The sequence below is a fragment of the Astatotilapia calliptera genome, chromosome 18, assembly GCF_900246225.1.
Source record: "Astatotilapia calliptera chromosome 18, fAstCal1.2, whole genome shotgun sequence".
NCBI lineage: Eukaryota > Metazoa > Chordata > Actinopteri > Cichliformes > Cichlidae > Astatotilapia > Astatotilapia calliptera.
In genome coordinates this window covers 27,302,986-27,327,327 of record NC_039319.1, presented here as the reverse complement: position 1 = coordinate 27,327,327, position 24,342 = coordinate 27,302,986, and the positions used below count along the sequence as shown (strand labels likewise).

Below are 24,342 nucleotides of genomic sequence, written 5' to 3'. Positions count from 1 at the left end.
TTGAGTTTTACTCTCTCTCAAAACAAACCCATTTCTCTGCCATTCACAGGGAGGTGCAACCACCAAAATTGGCTGTCGTAATGATTTAAATGTTGCAAGATGTTAGCATCTTCTGGCTGGAGGTGCGTTGGCTGCCTTCCTTCTAGCTTACTAAGAAATCCTACTGATTTCCTGTGAACATTGGTCTTCTCTGGAAGCACCCCGAGCCTCTCGTCTCCTGTTTCTTCACATGTATAGCTTAAGCTTTTGCTTCTAGTGAATGAAACAGATTCCAGTCCAACTTGTCAGATTCATAAATTCCAGGGGGTTGTGTAACTCACAAAAACAAAGCTTAAAGCAGAGCTCTGTTTGTGCATTCCTGTGAGTTTTACTATGGAATAATGTATTCCTGATGAAGGCACGTATTGTGAAATGCATGCATCACACTTCATGCTGAGCACCACATCTGCCAAAAATCCTACAGATTTACAATGAGAGCCTGCTAATAAATACAGATCATAACCAGATGTGTCCCCCCCCTCTCTCTTCCTAGTCCCTCCTCCTCTCCCTTCTTTGCTCTCCTTCTCTCCCTAACTCGGTGATCTCAGTGGAAAATCTGAGTCCAGGCCAGACCTTCGATGCCTTCACACACAGACACACACACATGTCGGCAGCAACTGTGCAGCATCCACCCCCCCCCCCCCCCATCAACACCCTGCCAAATGAACACCCCCTCTTTCCAAAGTAGCTTCCAAGGTCAGCCCTCAACCAGCGCTAGATGGCGCTGCTTCCAAAGGGTCAATAGAGACACCATCCCACCGCAGCGCGCTCCCACGCCCTTCTCGTCTTGCTTTTATGTTCAGGTTGGTCTGGACTTTTAAAATGAACCAGATGTGTTAAAGCTCCACCCACCAACCCCCACCCCATCTTCCGCAGATTTCTGCAGGAATAGAGCTCAAAATGCTTCCAAGATGTGCGCCACATGGTTTTCATTAAGCAACATGAAGTGATTTCAGCTTCATCTATTCTGGTTTGCGTTTCTTGATTTTTGTGGGTGACATGTAGGCAGTTTGATGAAGGAGCAGCCGCGTAGTGACCAAATAACATTAAAGGGGCGTTCTCTATAAACGATGTGAAACTGAAAAACTAAATGTCCAGTTTCCACATTTTCTCTTTATGCCAAAATAAAAAGAATCAGCTCTGTGAATGCTGAAGTCTCGCTGACAGTCACCAGTTTATTGTTTGGCCCCTTTTAAGGAAGCGTGCACATCTGGGTAATTGGCGTAAACTGCTGGTCCGTGCGCGCTCTGGTACATTGCTTCTCATCAGCTTCCTTAGAGAAAGCTTTACAAACTCCTCCTCCTCCTCCTGCTCCCCCCTCCTCTCCCCTCACCGTGCGCTCTGGTCCTCCTCTGCGCGCTCTTGGGTTTCGCCTCGGAGAAACCTCAGACCTCTGGATCGCCAAAACTTCACGAAATCAGTTTAGAGGTGTGGGGCTTGGGGCCGCAGTTGTTTTTTGTCGGGGGTTGGGTGCCGTGGTTTAGTTGTTCTTTCACAGTTTAATCATGGAGACTCTCAGAAGTCTCCTCGCGCTGCTGTGCGTTTTCATGGCTGGAGCGCAACTACAGCAGGACCAACGGCGCAGAGTTGCTGGTAGGTTTGCTGAAAACATCTGGTGCTTTCCAAGCAGATGTTCTAGTGCGATTCTTTTGCACTTGAAGTGTGTTTATTGTGTCGAATGCAATGAAGTCGTTTGTTTGCTGTATTTTGATGCACTAACAACCAAGATGATAGAATCCTAGTCCGCTATCGTTTTACCTAATGGTCATGTGAGGTGTTGGCTGTAAAGCAGACTGATATGTGATGTCAGAGTAGCCGAGAACCTCAGGCCGGCTCCCCCACCGAGGTGACAGGAGTCATAGGACAGGTGTTTGTGCAAACAGCCATGTTATAGATGCAGATAGTCTGCTGAGGTTTCCTACCTGTATGACATGATCAGCCAATGAGATGATCTAATGTTGCTCATTATAATGAGCTGTAGGCCTCTGGTGCTGAAGTAATGACTTCTGCTGGTTTCACCAGTGTTGAAGCTGATTGTTAACACGTTTAGAGAAATCTAAGCAGCTAGAAATCACATTAGTTGGATCATTTTTTCGTTCTTCTTCATTTTTTTTTTTAAATCGTGGGATTATATTTGCTGATCACAGTCATTGATTATCTGCTTTGTGAACAGAGTGTCCTGTTGACCTGTTCTTCGTCCTGGATACATCTGAGAGTGTTGCCCTCAGAAGGACACCGGATTCCTATTATATTGACCAGATCAAAAATTTCGCCAAGGACTTCATAGATCAACTCAAAGACATGTAAGAAACACACACACACACACACACACACACACACACACACACACACACACACACACACACACACACACACACAAATTACCTTCAGTTCTGGAGGAAGTGTTCAGGTACCAGTAAGGAGCACTGTACAGCATACTCGGATACACTGTGGGCGTGGCTACAGGTGCAGAGTCCTTTTAGCCTACCCACCACACCCACTACTTACAGTGGCTGTAGTTGGGGAAATGTAACATAGAGTAACTTTTAAACACCTGGGCTTAGATTTTTTTAATCAAATGACAGAACTCTGCCAATTACTTTTATATGAAATATAATGGGATGAAAGTGTGAAGCAGAATGAAAAAGAAAAACTTAAAGAAAGCCCTCTGACTATGACTGTGATTGAATCTGCATAGTTCTGGTCCACCCCTGCCTGTCTGTACCATGTTTGATTTTAATACCATTGCTTATCCAGGCGCCACCAGTGTGACCGCATCCTGACATGGAACTCAGGAGCGCTGCACTACAGTGACGAAGTCAAACTGGTGAAGGAGCTGAGTGACTTGAATACCGAACGCAATGCCCTGAAGACGGCCATCGACAACATCGCGTACATCGGCAAGGGCACGTACACCGACTGTGCCATCAAGAGGGGCCTCGCTGAGCTGCTCATTGGGTAATAACAGCACGCGCATAGTTTCATCCTGAAATAATAAAGACGCTGACAACATTTCTGAATGTGTTTGCATACGTGTGTACCTGCTTGCAGGGGTTCCCATTACCATGAGAACAAGTATTTGGTGGTGGTGACTGATGGACATCCTATTACTGGTTACAAAGAGCCATGTGGAGGTGTGCAGGAGGCTGCTAACGAAGCCAAGCTACACGGGGTCAAAGTGTTCGCTGTCGCCATCTCACCTGACCAGGAGGTACAACGCATACACACACATACAGATCATTTATTAAACTTTGCACAAATGAAGCCGTGCATTGCTCAAATACATTTTGGGGGAGTTAAGGTTTGGCGTGTCATTTTCACTAATTAGCTATTATAAGTTAATTTTGATTTCAGAGTTTGATACTTAAATCAGTTTCAGTCTTATTTTCATGGGTTTATACTTACATAGCCATGTGTACATGATAACGGTTATTTGATCTCTGATGAAGACATCTGTTCTAGTTTTTTTAAATTGTGAAATATAAGGGATAAGTCTTATGATTATAAACCAAATCCTGTTTGCAAATGCATTAAGACAGAAATGTCATACTAAGAAGATGTTTTTCTTTGGATGATCTGGTCAACTCAGCTTTCTGATGCCATATGAAGCTAAAGAGCGTAGTCCACTTTTTCTCTTTTTCTCAAGTGTTCAGATAATGAGGTCAGAGTGTTAGCTAAGGCAGCTCTAGGCTCTGCTGGATATCAGTAAAAGCTGAAACTTCTAATATGGCTATATCAGGTTGTAAGCACAGAAGCTCCTCCCACCTGTTTCTGTTTCTGAGCACCAGCCAATAAGATGAAAACAGGCAGTAAGGAGGAGGGAGGGATGCTTAATTTCAGACAGGTCATTGAATTGATGGGTTGTAGGATGACTCGATTAAAGATAAACAAGGCTTGTTTAGACTGTGAATCATGCAAACGTGGAGCAAAAAAAAAAAAAAAAAGAGCATAAAAGGTCTGCTTTAAAGACAAATCCAGCATAGCTCAAGTGTAAACCCCACAGCACAGTGAAACAGTTTAAGAGACAGTGAATTGAAGAAAATAGAATTCTGGAAAAACAAATTATTATCTTTCCAAATGTTTTTGATTCCACCATGGCTTCTTTAGATTAAACAGATATACAGATTAAACTCTGCATGCACTGTATTGAAAATGCTTTTTTTTAATGTGTTCTGTTCACAGTCAGGTAAAAACAAGTATCATTAATCTTAATACCATGTTATGCCAGGAATCTCTGCGTGGTGGATTTCACAATTTTCCTCTACCGGCTAATGTCAGGAAGAACATGTTGGCAGATGTTAATCTTAATCATTCGGATACTAGTGTGGCCAGATCGTAGATAAAGATGTTTGTGTTTGATTTACAGGAAGCCAGGCTGTCTCTCATTGCCACAGACCGCAACTACAGACAGAACTTCACTGCTGCAGATGACCTCAGAACCAGCAAGATGGCAACCATTGAAACCATCATTAACATGATCGTACGTCTCTTCTCTTCTCTTCTCTTCTCTTCTCTTCTCTTCTCTTCTCTTCTCTTCTCTTCTCTTCTCTTCTCTTCTCTTCTCTTCTCTTCTCTTCTCTTCTCTTCTCTTCTCTCTCTCGTCTCTGAACATTGAAACATTTGGATTTCAAACTAACTCCTGGTTTATCTCTTCTTTCCAGACAAATGAAACAAAGGATGTGGTATGTCCAATTATTTATTTATTTATTTTTATTTAGATAAAGTTAACTTCACTGCTTGTTGCATGCTTTGCTGCAGAAGCCGGCCTGGGTTTTCTCATGTTTGGGGCTGAGAAGGCTGGCTAGAAAAAAAAATGTCACCAATAATGTTCAGCTCTTGTTTGTTCAAACATATTTTTGGCTGAGTAAATATTAAGCACTGTGCTTTTAAAGAAACAGCCTAACATCTTATTTGTATCTGATGAGCTCTGCTGATTCATTTTGAGTCAAAATGCAGTATTTAAAAACCAGGGTTCTCTGCTGTACTCTTTTTTTTTTTTTTTTTTTTTTTTTGTGCTGCATATTTCAATTCAATTCAGTTTTATTTATACAGCACCAATTTACAACAGTTGCCTCAAGGTCCTTGAGGCAAGTGAACATCTCAGTGAATCTTCACTGAGATGATCGAATTTCCCAGAGGAACTATCGAATTTCCCAGAGGAACCCACCCGAGGGATTAATAAAGTTTTATCTTATCTTATCTTATCTTATCTTATCTTAAACTTCACTAAACAACTTCACTAAACAGGAAACTAGGAGAGGTCACTGAGGGCACACACTAGATGCTACAGCCACCACATCCAAAAGCTAATTGAGATTACTGCGATTACTATTAAAACTATAATAGCTTGTTTTGTTTTTACCACTGTGTATGTGAGAGGTTCAGGTGACACCAGAAAACATGGTTTTTTTGTATTTCCAGTGTGATCGCACCTGCCTAACAGCATGTCTTACTTAGATTTGAGCAAAACTAAGTATCCAATCTTCTGTACAGCCATAGACGCACAGACACACTTTTCATTTTTTAAAATCTTTTGTTCTTTTTTTCCAGTGTTGCTCGTTTGACTGCGTTGTAAGTACTACCTTTTTTATTTTATAAGTCACAAGCGTGATTTCTCTTTGGACTATATTTTTGGAGCTAACTTTTGTTTGCCTACAGGCTCCTGGAGGGGACAAAGGACCAGATGGAGAATCTGGCTCTAAGGTGGGATAGCTGTTGGGAAAATTGAGAGATGTAGTTATGTACAGATCTCCAACCGTCCCATTTAAACCTTGTTGACTAACCTCCATCCTCCCCTTCTCTCTACAGGGAGAAATAGGTAGACCAGGGATGCCAGGAGAGAAGGGAGATGTTGGTGATGTGGTAGGTGGCTTCCTCCAATAATAAGCATAAAAAGTATGTGGCATCCAACACTTGGTGCACCTGCTGAAAAAACTGTCCGTTTATCCCATTTCTTTCTTACAGGGCAGGATTGGCGACCCTGGTCCTGTCGGTTACAGTGGAATGAAGGTACAGTGCACTTAATAAAACATGCTGATAGATTGGAGCTGGGATCTAAGGGAGCCTTCATGATATTTTGAAGCAAAGTATTTATTTGTTTTTTAAATTTTCTGCACTATTAAGTAAACTAGAAGGATATTAATCCTGCTCCAAGTAAATTAAGTTTGACTTCTCAAGAGGAGGCAGTCTGGTAACTCTAAGTATGTGTATGTTTGTCTAGTCATGACCGCTGACCTCCAGTCAGTTTTCCCACCTTATCATTCACCTCATCCCCCATGCTGTGTAATAATAATGACGTATGTGTTTCTGTTTCTAGGGAGACCGTGGCCCAAGAGGAGGGAAGGTACTGTCAGATACCCCCAAAATATATATTTTAGTAAGATTCAGTTCTGTGCTTTAATATTCTCGAGTGACTGACTCTGTGTTTGTGTGTTTTCTGCAGGGTGACAGAGGACACAAAGGCTACAAGGTGAGCTAATATTGACTTCTTGTCTTCAGAGAGAGAGGCCGTTGTACCGGCGGTTGCCCTGGAATCTTATGGTTTCGTCTCGCTTTAATTCTTTCTATTCTTTCCATCTGTTCCATCTTCTCAGGGAGACAAAGGTCAAAGGGGAAAGGATGGAATCGACGGACGCAAGGTGAGTAAAGTCCGGCCATCTGATGCGTCCATCTTTCTCCTCTCAGATGTATCCGTTTTTATAGATGTTTTTGTGTGTTTTCCCCTTTAGGGTGAACCTGGTTTCCCTGGACTTGCTGGCTGTAAAGGCTCTCCTGGACAAGACGTGAGTTTAAATATATACATTGAACCTTTTATGACCTTTAATCGAGCACCATTAACACTCATGGCCAAGTGCAAATGGGAGCTAATCATGAGATCCATGACACTAATTAGAAAAGTTGCAAATGTGCAATCAGATGTGTCGACATTGGGACAAACAGAGTTTATGTTTTGTCTTAATTACACTCCTGAACACTTTAACACACCCTCAGATAAGCCAATGCTGTTTTCAGCGTCTTTGTTTATAGATTAGCCGTTAGCTATTGTGTGCATGCCTAGGAATGTCGCTCTCTTTCTTTTTATTTGGTCCAAACACAAATTCTGCCTGGTATCTCCAGCAGACCAGACCATGTGCTCTTTAATCTTTGGCTTAGTTTACATTCTTTTCTGTCAGACTGTTTGGATGAGTCCATATAGCTGTACTGTAAACATACACACATATACATGAGCTTACAAGTACGGCAGCCTCCAAGATGGAGTGTTACCTCAGCTGCTTCTGATCATGCATTGAAACTGTCTCTGTGTTGTGTGTTTCCAGGGCTCGCAGGGAGAGCATGGACCAAAGGGAGACCCTGGCTCTTATGGAATTAAAGGAGAAAAAGTAAGAGAGAAGGAGTTCTGGGTGCTAGAATTTTGTGTGGCCTTTAACGCCCTGTATTAAGGTGCTGTGTGCTCATTCCAGGGAGATCCCGGGAGGGACGGCGAACCAGGACGACCTGGAAACTATGGACCATTGGGCCCAAAGGTGAGTCAGCGTACAGAGAAACACAGAAACGACGAGAGATGACAAAGCAGGAACTTTGATACAGAATTAACCATGTTTGTCGTGACAGGGTGATCCAGGCCCTCGTGGTCCTGACGGGGACAAAGGAGAGCGCGGCGAAGATGTAAGCGATAAAGCTGGATAAAACCAAAAAAAAAATGAAGTTCATGACTTTCACTGTAGCTTCTATAAGTTTCTGCTATGTTTGCATTTCAGGGATTACCAGGGAATGATGGACCTGCGGGCGAGAAAGTAAATATATTGACTTTAAAATGGTGTTTTTGTGTGTGACAGCTACCAAAATGCACGTTACCGTCTCAAAAATCTCTCGTAGGGGCTACCTGGAGAGAAGGGGGAGCAAGGTTCCCGTGGAAACCGAGGCCCAAGAGGAGAACCGGTAAGTGCTGATAAAAGGTTTAACCCCAGTCCCTCCCGGGCCTTCACCAGTTCAGCATTTTCTCCTCAGAAATTCATGGGAAATTCAGTTTGGCACGTGTACAGTATAGTGAGTCCACTGTAACCACACTGACCTTAATAGAACAGTTTTTGTGTAATTCCTCATGTACTCCCACTGAGCTGACTGTTTTTTAAAGCCTGGCTCTGTCTGCGTTCCTTGTCTTTTGTTACTGTCTTGAATGCCTTTAGTCTAATTTATACATTTGTTCTTTTCCTTGCCAGGGGGATCCAGGACCCCGCGGAGAACAAGGGAGGGAGGGCACAACTGGCCCCAACGGCGCCCCCGTAAGACAGAAACACTCACTCAAATATGAGCAACCATGCAGGCATTCGAGCAGGCACGAGCAGTTAGCGGCCCTGCTTACAATGCTGCGTGGTGTAGCACGGCACAGCCCCAACTATAAACCACTCGCTCTTTCTCTGGAATTATCCTTTTTTTCCTTTCGTAGGAACATGTTAGTGGCTGCATGCGCACATGTGAGCAGTTGTGCATATTTCATGTTAAGTGGGGATAAACTGGCCAGGTTTTCCAGAAGTAAGACCTGGCTGTGTCCCCGCAGTGCTGCCCACTCCTCCCTGCTTTAACCCCAACTCCCCTCCTCTTATTCTCCATTTTACTCCTCTTCCTGGGAACATCAACAGTCACTCTTTCCCCTCTGACTCAGTTCTTCTCTCCGTCCTCTCAAGCCAAAGCCTCACCATGGTTTTTCTTAATAAGGCACCAGGCAGTGTAATAATAATAATACGTTACAAGCATCAGCTGCGGCAACCTCCGTGATGTCAGAGCGTTCAATGGCTCTTTTGTGCTTCTGACTGTGCTACTTTCCTTGTCAGTGAACACTAAGGAAATGATTAGTATGGAAAACATGGAATAACGGACAACCGGAATAACGGCATAGCATTACTCTACAGGAGTGTTTAACAGTATTTTTTGTGTGTTAACTAGAATATAAAGAAGTGCTGTGGTGTGTTTGTCTTATTGCTTGAAAGTCCAAAACCTAAATCCAAACCTAAATATCGTATACGGCATTTCAGATTGATCCAGATGTTACCAGATCTTAGCAGTGACTTTTAATTGTTTCACAACATCCTACTGAATAATGTTACAATGCAGAGAACATAATTTCTTTTTTCACTGCTCTCCGGGCGATTATCTGCTCACATAGACACAGCGATGGGAAGAGTTGAGTAAATTGAGAAACTTTTCCTCAGGCAAAGACTCATGGGAAGTGTAGTTGTTAAATAGTGACGCTGTTAAAACTTTATTTTTTTTTAAATCCCCCTTTTTGTTATGTACAGTAAAAGTGTTTAAACAGTTTGTCATTAATGTTGTTGTTTTCCAGGGTGAAGCTGGCAAGCCCGGGCCTCCCGGGTACAGAGGAGATGAAGGCCAAGCCGGATCAGAAGTGAGTCCAACAAAACAAATGTACAGGTTATAATGAAAGTGCAGGAGTGTTTGAAGACTCTGGGAGTTTGTTGTTCCTCCATGAGCGAGAGGCTCCTAAATGAACTGCCCTTTATCTGCCAAAGTTAAAACTGTAATTTTACATGAGAGACTTTTTTGGTCTGCCTTTTTGTTTAAAGTTGACGAACGTTAGAAGCAAACAGAGACTGTCTCATACTTTCATGTCATTTACAAAGTAATAGTAAAGATTTGACTCTGTGTTTTCAGATAGCAAAGGCTAAAGTGCTACAAACCCGCTGATGTAGCTTTAAATCCATAAAAATTTTGTGAGTCAGCTTTGTTTTCATTTGTCATGTCTGTTGGTGGTTTGATGCTCGTTATCACACAATCTAGGCAGTCAGCTTGCCAGAATCTCTGACAGATTGCAGATACTAATAGTTACTGTTAAGCCTTTATATGGGACTGACGTGTCTGTTATTAAAACGGATCAGTGCTCAGTATTACTGTCAGTAAAACAGATGCTGCACTTTTGTTTGTGTTTCTTTTCTGATTAATCAAATTTGGTTTTAGAGCTCACTGAATCACATGATTATTTACTGAATCATCACGAGAGAGGCTGCTATTTACTTTCTGATTTAGAATTTGAACTTCCGTCTGATCCCACTGATGTGATCAGGGAGAGTTTTTTTTAGGTGTTTTTCAGGTGGAAATTTCAAGAAATAGAACTGGTTCACAGTCTTGGTCCACACATTAACTCAAAGACACACACACACTCAGTATCTGTCAGCAATATCCAAATGTTTTCATGTTGCATTTCATGTGTTTCTAATCTCATCATTCCTTTCTTCTCTCAGGGACCCAGAGGGCCGAGAGGAATCAAAGGAGCTCCAGGAGACAGAGGCCCTATGGGAGAGAGGGTGAGTGAGAAAGGGGGGAGACAGATGTGTGCTATCGATCATAACTCCGGTCGTGTGTGTGTGTGCAGATGGATCTGTAAGTGTCTCTCTTTCTTATTTTCAGGGAGCGGATGGTGCTCCAGGAAATGGCACAGAAGGTTGTCATGGTTTCCAGGTAGGTAGTTAGGGCATCTCAAGTGTGGAGCAGCTTTCTCGCTGTAACTATGTATATTTTTGATGCTTATGTGGTTTTATTTTTTAGGGTTATCCTGGGCCCCGTGGAGACCCGGGTGAGCCGGTAGGTTCTTCTTTTTTTTTTTTACATAGACAATCAGGGCACTCTTTTTTTAATTTGAGATCAGATGTTGGGATGCACGTTTGTTAGAGGCAGCGATTAACTGAGCTAAAACTAATGGGCTTTGTTAGCCCTTTTATCATCATTATCATTTAATCATCTGTCTTTGCCAGTGCTCCCCTGTAACTGTTTATATCTGCTGTGCATTTATCAGGGTGGCAGGGGGACGCCTGGACCCAAAGGAGATGATGGCGAGCCCGGAGATCCAGGCCCCGATGTAAGTCCAACTCTGACTTCTTTTCCCTTTTTGAGTTGCTACTCGCTCTTGATCTCATTTTATCTTTCCTCCTTTCCTTTCTTGGCGCAGAGAGCTGACAGGATATGAGTCACACGGCTACTATTTTAGATATATTTTCATATCTCCTTATTCATTTGCCGTCTTTTAACACGTCTCATACTACAAAGTGACTTTTTGTCTTTTCTGCTTTTCATTATTTTTTTTCTTCTGTAGTCTAGAAGTATTTTGCTGCTCTTGTTTTTTTGTCTTTCTCCCACACTTTCCTCCTGTTCAGCAGCTGGAAATGCTTTAAGTACTTTTGAACACATTGGGGATGAGGGCTTTGAGCTGATGCAGCTGTGTATATGTTGTTGTCAAGGCTACCAGGAAGTGAGCAGAGACGATGAGGGGACTGCATTACTTTTTTTCTGGTGTGTGTGTGTGTGTGTGTGTGTGTGTGTGTGTGTGTGTGTGTGTGTGTGTGTGTGTGTGTGTGTGTGTGTGTGTGTGAGAGAGAGAGAGAGAGAGAGAGATTATTCCTGGTTCAACTTGGCCGTGTTTACATTTAAATAATTTCACTTCCAGGGTTCGAGTTTCATGGCTTAAAAGTTTCTATCCATACATTGGTGCACCCTGACCTTTTTCTGCAGAACAGTCACACTCTGTGAGCTGTGGATTTACAGTGCCAGATCAGTTTACCACTCATCAAAGCTTTATGTTACTGCAGCCAGAGCAGGATAAGATGCCGTACAATTCACCCAGTCACCCAATATTTTACTAAAATTTGTTTGGTACTGTAGTAATGTTTCAGTAATGTACATGATACATTCACTCTGACAGCAGAGTAATGGGCATATTCTGTTAAATGAATACATGAGGCAACCCAAATTATCTGGTTAGCTTAACATAAAGCATGAAGACTATAGCTTAACTCAACCCAATGATACTTGTTTGAGGTATGCCAAAAGGGCTGACCTGGTACATAAATCAGCATTCTGCACAAAAGATATATATATATATATATATATATGAGCTTTTAGAAGTGCTAGTGGGTGCATGCTGTCATTGTAAACCACTTTGAACACACAGGAATTAGTTTAGCAGAATGGGTGCTAAGCTAACCTGTTGTTGCCTGCAGCCTTGTATTTGGACAGTGGTCCAGTGGTGACTGTTCTCTTATCTAGGTTTGGAAAACAAGTCCAGTTAGTTACCAAAATGACGTACCATTTAACAATGGTTTAATTTCCACACCGCACCCTGTATCGGTCCATGACAAAATCGTAGACTAAAAAAACCATAGTTAACATAATTAGATGCCATTTTTTGTATATCTCAGTGAACAGAAAGAAGTTATTATGTTCCACTCATTCTCAGAGGCATGCATGCATTTCTGTTTTCTTCTTATGTCTTTCTCCCTAGACAGTGACTTTCTTGTTTCCACATTCTCAGCTGTTCACAAAAAAGCTTTTTGTTGGATGGTGGAAGGCTGTGAACGGCGTGTGGCTTTCCCACCTATTTAAAGTTGTGGCTAACATACTTTTAAGATCATATCCTGCAAAAGGTATGACAAACAGTTGCATCTGGATGTGATCGCTAAATATAACGCCATAAAATCAAGCCTATGATTTGTCTGGCTGTTTGTGTAACTATGGATGATGTAGTTCATGTTCATTACATCCTAGCATTTGAAGTTGAGCAGTAATTGGAGTCACATGCATTGTGTGCACATGTATGTTGAGATATATGTGTGTGTGTGTGTGTGTGCGTGTGTGTGCACACGTGTGTGTTCCTATTAAAGGCTCACGTCTGTTGGCATGTGTGTGAAAAAGCCAGATGGTTGGCAGTACCGTCTCCCCAACAGCCCTCATGTCTCCGCTGTATCTGTCCACTGTAGGTAGATGGTTGTGTTGCAGGAGTGCAGATCTGCTGGTTGTGACTTTACACTGTGAGCTAGTCCCTTTTGCTTACACTGCTTCCTGCCTTACATGTCACTCCCAATCAGAAGGTTTCTAGGACAGACATTTGTCCATTAATGATCTGTAATATTTTCATTCACATTGTTTATGAAGTCGTTTTAAAAAAAGAGAGTAAATACACTTTTATCCAAAATGAGCCGTTTAAAGCACACAAGCACCCACTTTAAAACAGTTTCTGCTCTTCTCGTGTGTTTCAAAGATTTTTTTTTTTAAATCTTCTTTTATTTTGGTATCTGCTTTCAGTTTTGGATTATTGTGAAATTCATTTCAGCTGCCTGCCGTCATTCTCAAATTTTTAAGTGTGTAAAAGTATCTGTGGGAACATTCAAATTCAACGATGTGATCATTGTCCTAAATCAATTTGTTTAGCTCTCACAGCGATCAGCTGTGTGTCAGGGTGCAGCAGCTGCAGGGGCTTTGGCTCCTTTAGCCCGCTGCATAGTTAGATAGCTGGCCATGATGAGACATGGCACAGCACTTCAGTGGATTTCTCCAAGATCAGGCAACAAACTCGTGCTTACAATTTCTGAAACTGTGTGTGGAGCAAGCAGGAATGCATTGTCTTTGTATACACAAAAATAAATGACGGTGCTCCACTTTCTCCTTCTCCTCCACTTTTATGATATGAACTACCACACTCGGAGACAAAACTCTTCTGAAGTTTTACATTTATTACTTATTTCCATAGTCAAGCACAGAGTCATAAAAAAAGTAAACAAATGAACACACACACACTAATCAGGTTGTTTTGCAGTCAGGTAATCACTTATACAGTAAGTCAGTATGAAGGTTTTAGTTGGACTCTGGATCTAAAAAGTGTGTGCCACTGCAGCTGTTTCCAGTTTAGACAAAACTATGAGCTGTGGTTATTGTTTAGCAGTGCTTTGCCACACAGCATTGCACGTTCATTGTGATTAGTGTGTAAATCAACTTAGTTTCTTTAAATAGCTTTTCATCCTGTAATTTGAAAAGATTTACAATCATTTATTTCAAAAGAGAAAAACAAACCAAAGGTGTGACCCTTTCTTTTAATCTCCATTCATTTTCTCTTTTTTGACAGAATAACGAACCAGGGCCTCTAGGACCAAAAGGGGCCAAAGGTCACAGAGGGCCCGAGGGCAGGCCGGTAAGAATGACATGGAGTGTGCACGTATGTTTGTGGTGTATGAATGTGTAAAACATAGATTCATGGGCAATGCTGACATATTTTTTCTGTTAATGTTATTTGTGCACTTGATTAGTTAATTCATTAAAACATTAATTCTTCTTAATAGGAAAGAAATACAGACTTAGCAGGCCTTTAAGAAAGTGAGCTAACAAGAGCACAGCCAGCTTTCAACTCTGTCCATTTCCATGTTTCAGACAGACACCACAACACCAAACCACATGCTAAGAGATGGAAAAACAATCATTCCTATGTTTCCTTAAACCTTAAACTTTGTGGTGTTGCTTCATGTGAAAATATAAACAAAGCTTAATCTAAATATGACATTAATCTAAATGATCGCACGCTCTCTGAGAGGAACCACTGAAAAGTTTGCGTCATGTGCTCCGAGTGCTGTTCTTCTCTACAATTAACGGCTGTCTCTCTCCCTCGCTCTCTTTTCCTGTCTTTCTCATTCTGTAATGTGTGTGTGTGGTAGTCTGGTGTCTTTTACGCAGAAACGAGTGCCCTTAAACAGAGCTTTAATGTCGGCTAAAACATAACAGATGGTTTTCCTACAGTCGAGAGAAGAAAAAAAAACGACTCCCAAAATTCTGTGGCAGTGAACTTTTGGACGTTTCAGATGTTTGCAGAACGACAGTGGCGAGCATGAAATGTGTGGGCGCGGATTGTGGGTTCAGTCATGGTGAGAACCTTGCGTACAGTCAGAGGAGTAACGTCTTTTTCAAAGAAGCCCCCCATATTTTTTAATTCCAACTAAAACACAAAAACTTTCCTCTGTCATCTTGAAGCCAGACCAGATAGACCTTTGGACAGATTTTTAAAAGAAAAAACAAAACAAAAAAAACATAGACATTTTTCAGGAGGATGAATCACTCAAGTCTCCCTATCTCCTTTTCAGGGACCACCAGGGCCTCCCGGACCACCAGGAGCCGATGTGAGTATCAAGATAAAAATTGAAGCAATCCAATTAATGTGAGCCTTCGCCCTCAATTTAGCCGTAGCACCAGAGTGCTAACACACTTAATTCCCCCTTGAGGCTGTGCAAGTTTTGCATCTGCAACTGATACTGTATGTTCAGTCCAAAGCCACACAACCAATTTCCTGAACACAAAACCCCAAGGCGCTCACTGACTTCTAAGTAAAATATCACGTAGTCATGTTTTCATTTTCTTCTCCTTTGGAGCGGCTCAAAAGCAGTCAGGGAGCTGGCTGTGTGTCGTGTTTGTATATTATGTAATGTGATGTAGGTCTGCGGCCATATTGTAATGTATCCTCTGCCTCTCTCTTCAGGATTGTGAAATTCTGGATATCATTATGAAGCTCTGCTGTAAGTTCAAGACTTAACGGTTTGCCTTCTTGAACACCCACTCACAGAATTTAAATTCTTTATGTTAAAGTTTTCTCTGTCATTCATATGTATGTATATATATATACATTACAGTTACAGTGGTGAGTGCGAATGTTAAACATTGCAGATGTTTCAGATAATGAGGTCAGCATATGTACAAGTAATCCCTGTGAGCCAAAAGTTAAGACCTCAGATTGTCAGTTTCAGTCTTGGTTTGTATGATGTCATAAACAGGGGATCTCCCTAATGTGGTCATCTCAGGCAAAGAGCTCTGACTAAGAGAACAGAAGACCTGCTGTTTGAAGCTTCTGGTTGTCAGGATCACCCAGTCAGAAAAAAGGATGGCTTAAAGTCTAACTAAAAACACATGTATAGCCTCTTCGATTAAAAACGAACGTCATCCATTTAAATCTGATTTTTAAAAAGTCTCAGTGCAGTCTGGGTAGTGATGTTGAACAGTTGGAACAGTCTTGGACTTTACATTAAGATAAACAGGGAATTGTTCTGTTTATCGTTTTCAATTTGAACCTGATTGTACTGTAACTGAGGAGGAAACCATACTGGGTATTAGTCAAACTGGACATCCATATCCAGCACTAATTTTCCTTGAGAGACCCATCCCAGTATAGGATCTAATCCCCTCCACCATGATAAGGTGATGGTATACAGAGGGGAATTTAGAAACCTACTGTGAAAAAGTAGGTTTGTGAAAAACTGAAAAAGAAAATTGAGGAACCTAGACTTCAGTGGGGTTCAGTGTCATGTAGACTGGGCAACTTTCTCGACTGGAGGGCTGTCTAGGTTGATACACCAACGCAAAGCTGCATGGAACTCAACAATAGTGCCTCTGGTTTATCAAACTGGGGTGATGTTTCTTCTTTTTAAGAAGGGAAAACAAGGTTGTGGTCCAACTTTAGCAGAATCAGCAAACCTCAGCTCTCTGGGATGTTCTTTGTTAGGGTGCTTTTGGGAGAGTCTGTCCATTGGTCGACCCTCAGATCCACGAGGAACAATTTGATTTTCATCCTGGTTGTTGAACATATGACCAACTCCTTTTCTTCTCAAGGATATTGCATGTATTTTATAGACAATAAAATAATAAGATATCCCTCAGTGTGTCCTCTGGGATTGCTTTAGTAGTATGAAGTGTCTGCCCTGCTGTCATGGGCCATTCTGTGCCTGTACAACCTTAGTAACAGCTTGGTTTGCATTGCCAAAGGTAAGAACCAGCAGGGTTGCACACAGATTTTAGTTATAAATTTTATGGATAGGTAATTTTTAGTTATTGTCAAGCAGAGAAGGGTTTCTGGTTTTGTGGCCTCGGGATCTCCTCTGCTTTTGCAGTTTATAGCCCAGTGTGAAACAGCAGGAATGAGAATTAGCATTTCCAAGCCTGAGGCCATGGTTCTCAGCTGGAAAAGAGTAGAGTGCTCATTCCAGGTCACAAAGGAGTTGCTGCTCAGGTATCTCAGGGAAATGGACAGATGGATTGGTGTAGCATCAGGAGTGGTGCAGAGTGCTGCCACCGCATCATTGCTTAGGCTACTGCAAAGATGAGGCAGTCCAAATCTCTGCTTAGACTGCTGACCCTGTGTCCCAGACCCTGAAAAGTGTTGGAAAATGAATGAATGGATGTTGCTCCACTAACAGTGTTTAACAAAATAAGCATCTACTGATGTAATATAGTCCTCTACCATCATTCCTTTTTTAAAAAAATCCAAATAAACTTTGTGTTTAAACAGTTATACATGGTCCACAAACATCTGTTTATGCACATCTGCTGGCCATCATAGGTCTGCATCTGAAATATTCTTAAGAGCTTGAAAAAAAGAACACAACTGAACTTAGAGACGCTTCTTCATCACTAAAAACGAAAGGTGGAGAGTCTCAGGTATTTAATGTCTACTGAGTGTTGTCTCCTTTGGAAATGATCCTGAGAGCTGTTGTTCTGCTACTTGACCTGCTACTGACTATTGGTTAATACCATCAGCGGTGTTTAAGACTGAAACTACTGTGAGACCCTGCCCTCCTCTGTCATGTGACCTATTGATGTCACTTGAGGTGAGGTGGGGGGTTGAAGCAACAGTGAAGGGATCTCAAGACAGTGGCTACAATGTAGCAATGGACATAGGTGGCCTCCTTTACTGGTTTTACAAACCATCTGTCTACTCGGTCCAAAATATGAACATTGTCATTGTCCTTTAAGTACAAGTGTACACCTGAGGGTTGTGCTGTTGAATGATGAGAGGTGAAACGTTTTGACAAGCTAAAGAAGTTAAGACAAGCTCTTAAGGCTGCCATGACCTGGATGATGGACAGACATCTGACATACTGGTCTTAGTTGGAGGTTGCTGGTCACTTATGGACTGCTGAGCTGATTGAACTGGCAGGTTGTCATCTTCCTATTTGAACAGGGTCATGACCAAACGTTTGCTTTCGGAGGTTGTAAGTGTTGGATGTATTGGACGGTTTTGTGCCTAGCATGAGAGGATTTTATATTTACCATTGTTGACTTGAAGTCCAAAACCATTGATTCCTTTTGATTTATTCATTGTTCATAACCAGCTGCGCCATTTGGTATATTCATCCCATCAATGCAGCAAAAGTATCATAAGAGAAGTGCTCAAAACACAGCCACAGTCCTTTGGGAAGGTGCCACAAGCATTTTCCTGCTCATTTCTCGTTTCTTCACAACAGGAAAGATGTTAAGGCTAATATCGCTTCCTTTGTTTCCTTTCAACTGGAAATGAAAGCCAGATGCAGAGCAGTGTGGCACAGAAACTTGTAATAATAGCGTTTGAGTTTAGATCATCAGCCCAGAGAAAAAGTAACAGCAGCTTTCATTAGGTCATAATATGGAGTAAACATTGAGGATTGTTTCACTTTTTTTCACAGAGTATTTCAGATATTTTAAGCTAGTGCTTTAATAGAAGATGGCATTTATTGCATTTTGAGAGCTTCAAGTTTTTAGTTTAAGAAAAGAACAGCTAAAACTGAACCAAAGCAAAGCTTACACAGTCTTAAAATACAAATATGGTGCAGGAAATTGATATAATAGGGCCACTTTAAACAGTTGGCCTTCTTTAGCTCAGTGCTAGGCTAACCCTAATGAAAACCGAAGCAGATTGTATCATGATACATTTATTTCTGCATTTCATTAACTTTGATTTGTGGTTTTTTTCCCCCATGCTCTTCTAATCACCCCCAGCTTGTTGTGGTGAGTTTGGAGTCATTGCCTATATTGTTCTCCACTGTCTGTAGCTACTTTGACGATTAGCCTTTATGAAATTATTCATGTGTGTGTCTCCAGAGTGTAAGTGTGCACCAGTGGACCTGGCGTTCATCGTGGACAGCTCAGAGAGTATCGGTTCTACAAACTTTGCTCTTGCCAAAGACTTTATCATCACAGTCATTGACAGGCTGATAAAAGACCAGCAAGTAAAGGTAACATCCTCCTTTAATTTATCCTCTGTTTTGACAGCATTGCATTTCATATTCTTCACCTTTTTCCTAATCTCTACCACCATCTGTCAGCCACATGCTTGACCTTTGTGGGATTTGTTGTTTATTTAAAATCATTCCAAGAATGGTGCTAAAGCTATTTTTCAGAGATGTTACGAAATGCTCGCCTCGAGAGCAAACCTCAAAATAGAAAAGTGTGAATGAAAGATATTCTCTTGGGTTTGGAACATGCTTTTATGTCTCTCCAGTGACTCTCCTCTCCCAGTTTGGTTGCAATTAGTCAGGATGGGTGGGACACAGAAATGTTGACAGAGGAAAACACACACAGACCAAAACACACAGTCACCATGCAGTGCTTTGGGTTTTTTTCTTTCCAGTTTGCTGTCGACGAGTCCACAGTGAGTGTTGTCCAGTACAGTGGATCAAGAGCCCAAGAAGCTGTCAGACTATCCTCAAGCCTCACCGAATTCAAACAGTGAGTTCACACACGCGTGCGGCAGGAGTCTCTGGCTTTCTTTGTTCTTTATAAATGTACTTTAAGAATTTTGCAGTGCAGTAAAAAATGAGAGAAGGGTAGCATTGCAGATGTTTACGCTGATAACACAAACATTATGCAGGAGCAGGTAATAGATAATAGGTATTGATTTTTCAATAACCGGACATGAACATGGAGAGTTTCCTGTATAACTTAGATTTCTAACTAACAAGGCCGCTCATTCTCTTTCTCTTGATAATATTTTCTTTAAAGTTATAAGACATTTTGGGGTCAACTTGAAAGAAATAGATGCAAACTATAATAGTATATTTCAAATCCCCATATACCAGGATTATTCCCTAAATTCTGCCAATATAAACAAAAGCAGTGGATATTTAAGTCGTTTTTAAAGCGTTTTTAAAGATAATATTAGAAAGTTTGACGAGCAGGTCAGAAGTCCAAAGTAACGTCCCCTGTATGCCTTTATGATGCTCTCAATACAAACAATGGCAATAATGGACAATGAGGGACTTTTCTACCCTAAAAAAACAGCACTATAGATCTGATCAGAAATAGATCTGTCGCTATTAAGTTAAATACACTCTAAGTGGTAATTACTTATCTGGAAACAGAAATGACTGTTTAAATGTATAAAATGAAAGAACCTTTGAATACAGCATGTTGTATATTTTGCCTTATGTTTCAATGCTAAGCACGTTTTCTTTGTGTGTGTGTGTGTGTGTGTCTGTGTGTGTGTGTGTGTGCGTGTGTGTGTGTGTGTGTGTGTGTGTGTGTGTGCGTGTGTGTGTGTGTGTGTGTGTGTGTGTAGGGCAGTGAGAGACATGAAGTGGCTAGCTGAGGCCACGTACACAGGCGAGGCCCTTGATTTTGCTTTGAGCAACACAATCAGTGTCATGAGGAAAGAGAACAAAGTCGTTCTCGTTCTCACTGATGGACGCTCTGATATCGACAGAGACAAGACCCCCCTCAACATACTCTGTGGTAAAGGCCTCCAGGCAAGTGTGACACACTTTGAAACACACACTGTAGAAGGTTGAATCACATCCCTGTACAGGCAACCCTAAAAGGTCCCTGCTTCATCTCTAGGTTGGTGGTTTAGGAGTAAAGGACTACTCAGGCCGTGAGCCCAACCAAGAGCAGCTCGACGACGTGGTGTGTAAGAGCGACCCCAAACCAGGCTTTTCCTTCGTGCTGGATAACTTTGCTGAACTTCTCGACGACAACTTCCTGCAGAACCTTACAGACAGAATCTGTAAAGGTACAGCACAGCTCCACATATTTAAATAACCTATGAATGCACTCCTTATCTAGTTATTAGTGTTGTTTTAGCAACACCATATTCACGATATACAGCGATATCCAGGCGTCTGTGTCAGTTGCGGTAACAGAGAAACATTAAAGACTTCTTTGTAGTAACAAAACAACACGCCAGTATCTGATCTTGCAGTTATTTAACCAGCTGGAAACAGTAATTTGGAAATAAACTGACTTATCTTGTGCTTTCTGTTACAGAGAAGAAATGCCCAGACTACAGATGTCCCAGTAAGTCTGATATTATTTTCCAATACACAGTTACACTGGGTTGTATTATGTTTGTACTATTTTACTGGGTTTGACAATGTCTTACATCCCTCATTCAGAAATCAGTTGTTCAAAGCTATTTTTCTATAGCACCTTTCATGCAGGTTAGTGCAGGTCAAAGTGCTTCACAACTGTCAAAAAGACATAATAAGGAGGAACAAATAAATTATATAATAAATTAATATGCAGCAGACAAGAAATAAATCTAAATTTGAAATGGCCTATAGGTATGATAAGAGTAAGTCAAATAAAGCTTAAATCAATTTAAAAATAGATATTAAAATATTACATTAAAAATGTAAAAATAAAAATAATCACAAATAAAATAGCAACAAAAATACAAAGTTAAAGATATAGTTAAAAACATAGAAAGTTATTTTAAAAAATCAAATAAAAATATGCGACATCAGTAGGACATGTAAGAAAACCCCAAATCCAATCTTTTCAGCATAAAAGATTTGATTTAAATTTCTTTTTAGAGATTTCAAAAACCTTCTGTTGCTCTTGGGTGCTGCTGCTGTTTTAGCGATGTGGGTAAAACCTCATGGCTGCCTCTAAACATTTTCTTCCTCCACACTGGAACAAGAAAAAGACCTGAAATACTTTATATGCCATCAGCACGTGAGACATAGATACTGGAATAAGGCCACGAGGTGGTTTAAAAACAAGTAAAATGATTTTGAATTCACTACTGACAGGCAGCCAGTATAGACTTCAGAATCAATATAATCTTTCTCTTATCTCCAAATAAATGATCTAACTTCTGCTGATGTAACACATTTTAAGTCGACCAGCTAGCAGGGCATTACAATTATCCAGCTTTGTTGGCATAAAAGCATGTTATCAGTTTCTTTGTGTTACTCAGACTTAGAAAAGGTCGAACAGTTTAAAGCAGAAGGAAGGAGACTCAGTGACAGACCCCACATGAGCTCTGACGTTCAGATCAGAGTCAGCCCTCCTACCTCTATGTTTTGTGCTTAGTGGCTAGAGGTAACTCTGAACGAATTCCCTTTTTCTGTTTCTGTCTCTAAGCTTTAGGCTAAAATTTAATTTTAGTTACTTCTGCCTCTGCCTCACCTTTTCTATATTATTTTAAGGATTGTTTGAAAAAAATACATCTCAACACAGTCACGTTATTCAGTGAACGAAAGTCGAAAAAACCCCAAACCAACAATAAATTAGAATCTGGATGTTAAAGACATCATAAATAAATGCTGTGTTTCTCTCTCCTGTGTTGGAAATCTCTGACCAGATGTGTTGTGTGTATTATTTCTGCTTATATTGCAGTCGAGTTTCCTCAAAGTACCGATATTTTGGTGATGATGGACAGCTCGGCCAGCGTAGGCCAGAAGAACTTTGAAATAAGCAAAACCTTTGCCCAACACTTGGCTGATCGCTTCCTGAACGCAAACAGGTCGCTTGGTGCCCAGATTAGAGTGGGTGTGGGCCAGTATAGTCGGAATGCTCGCTTGGACGCGCCGCTGAATCACAATCTGACAGTGTTGTCTGAGGAAATTAAAGCAGCTACCTTCCAAAACGATGGCACCAGCGTGACCCAGGCCTTGGAGTTTGCAATCAGGACTTTAGCCTCCCGCGGGGATGGATCAGCAGGCAGTAAGAAGCTGGTGCTCTTCTCTGACGGCAGGTCTCAGGGCGTCACCCAGCCTGTCCTGGAGAAGCGTGTTCGCGAGGTGGCGGATGCTGGTATTGAGCTCTATGTCATCTCAGCTGGCACCCAGGTCAGCGAGGCTAACCTGCGCACTCTGGTGAGCAGAGGACGGCTGGCCGACATCACATACGCTCAGCGCCATCTGTTCCGTCTCCCAGACTACCCATCTCTGCTCCGTGGGGTCTTTTACCAAACCGTCTCCCGCAGGGTGTCCATGCCCTGAATGGCGATACACCATACAACAGGACTAATACGCTTTACATTTTTAGTCCAATGAATATTCAGTCTCACTCATTTACAGTACACTGTGTTTAAAAAAGAAAAGAAAGTCGCAAAATGACTAATGATTGTGTGGCAGAAAAAATGTAAATTTCTTCAAAAATTACCCAGAAACCTTTTTTTTTTTTTTACCCCAACTTGATCCTCCAAGGCGGACCATGTTAGGCTGTGTACAAACCCCGGTGCCTTCGCTGAGATCATAACCAAACGAAGGTATTTGACCTAAACCTCCCACTTTTAGAAATTTCTGCCTTGGAGGTAAAGTTCAGGGTAAAAAAGTGCCAAATAAATGGGTAACTCCGGTCCTGGAAAGCCATCAGTATTAGCACGTGTCTATTTCTAGCTTTCATCTGCATTAGGCTGATTTCTACTCAGGTATCCCTGTATCACTGTCAGCTCTGACTTCAGCTTTAAACAAGGCTCTTTGAAACAGCACTTACTTGCCTCTCCAGGACCGGACCTCCTGCCCTTTCAAGGATTGTGTTTAGAGTCTAATGTGGATTCTTTTTTCTTATTTTCATTATAACTCTAGCCACTCTTTCAAGTGGTGTCAGATCTGTTGTGTGACAGTAACGCAAAATGAAGTGACCAATCACAGCTGTGAACTGATTTATTTTAAACTCCACCTCCATGATCTTTAAGTGTTAACTTAGTCCACAATTGGAGAAAACTCACACTGTTCATTATGTCAAAGTTATATTAAATCACCAAAACAGGATGTGACATCAGATAGGCTTATGTAGAAAGCCTGCTTCACCAGAACTCCACAGCTCGACCTTACCTGTGTGGTTCTGTCTGTGAGTATGTGTGAACCCTCTCAGTGTGTGGACATCATTTACATGTGAATGTGTGTTTTACACAGAGCCTCGGGGCGTTGGTCCATAAACAGCTGTACTATGGTCGCTGGTTCAAATAATAGAGTAATGATAAAAAACTGTTCTTTATTGTCTGTGGAGCAGAAAAGCCTCAGTTTCACACACACATACGCTTACATGCATACATTGGTTCAGTGACCTTGGAATCTGCCATGGTGGAAACCTTGAAAATAAACATGGCACTTCTCACACCTACCCACACACAGAAAAATACACACAGCTTTTTAGATCACCTTAAGTGGAAGTTCAAAGGTGTTGTTATCTTCATTGGCTCAGAGTCACTGAGCTGTTGTTGTTATCTGTGGTGCTACTAGTTTCAGTGTATTAGCCTCTACCCTTTTTGTTAAAGAAGATATTTTTACCGTGGGGATGCACAGCCGCAGTAGTTTCATAAGAGCTCCTTCAATAAAGGTTGCTGCACCTAAGTGTGATTGTTTTTGTCCTGTACACACACACTCGCAAAGGTAGTTTACAAAGATCCATTCACACATGTTCATGTACCTCTACTGACAATTCTTTGGTTCAGATTAAAACACTGAGGAGAAAAAAAGAATTTTTACATCTCTCAGGTAGTGTTAT

The 24,342-nt window shown here is 41.4% G+C and overlaps 1 protein-coding gene across 1 annotated transcript; it reads left to right on the top strand.

Moving 5' to 3' along the window:
• The first annotated feature begins 1,361 nt into the window (after positions 1–1,361).
• Positions 1,362–24,188, top strand: col6a1 (collagen, type VI, alpha 1). Its single transcript, XM_026148913.1, has 35 exons — positions 1,362–1,632; positions 2,213–2,342; positions 2,797–2,997; positions 3,091–3,250; positions 4,406–4,519; positions 4,701–4,721; positions 5,590–5,610; positions 5,698–5,742; positions 5,848–5,901; positions 6,004–6,048; positions 6,356–6,382; positions 6,482–6,508; positions 6,633–6,677; positions 6,768–6,821; positions 7,356–7,418; positions 7,500–7,562; positions 7,651–7,704; positions 7,797–7,832; positions 7,915–7,977; positions 8,259–8,321; positions 9,380–9,442; positions 10,296–10,358; positions 10,462–10,512; positions 10,600–10,635; positions 10,847–10,909; positions 13,946–14,011; positions 14,952–14,987; positions 15,344–15,380; positions 18,610–18,618; positions 18,712–18,845; positions 19,241–19,338; positions 20,168–20,354; positions 20,446–20,617; positions 20,872–20,901; positions 22,228–24,188. Exons 1-35 carry the CDS (start codon positions 1,545–1,547, stop codon positions 22,830–22,832), a joined length of 3,024 nt encoding a protein of 1,007 aa, XP_026004698.1. The 5' UTR covers positions 1,362–1,544; the 3' UTR covers positions 22,833–24,188.
• The last annotated feature ends 154 nt before the right edge of the window (positions 24,189–24,342 follow it).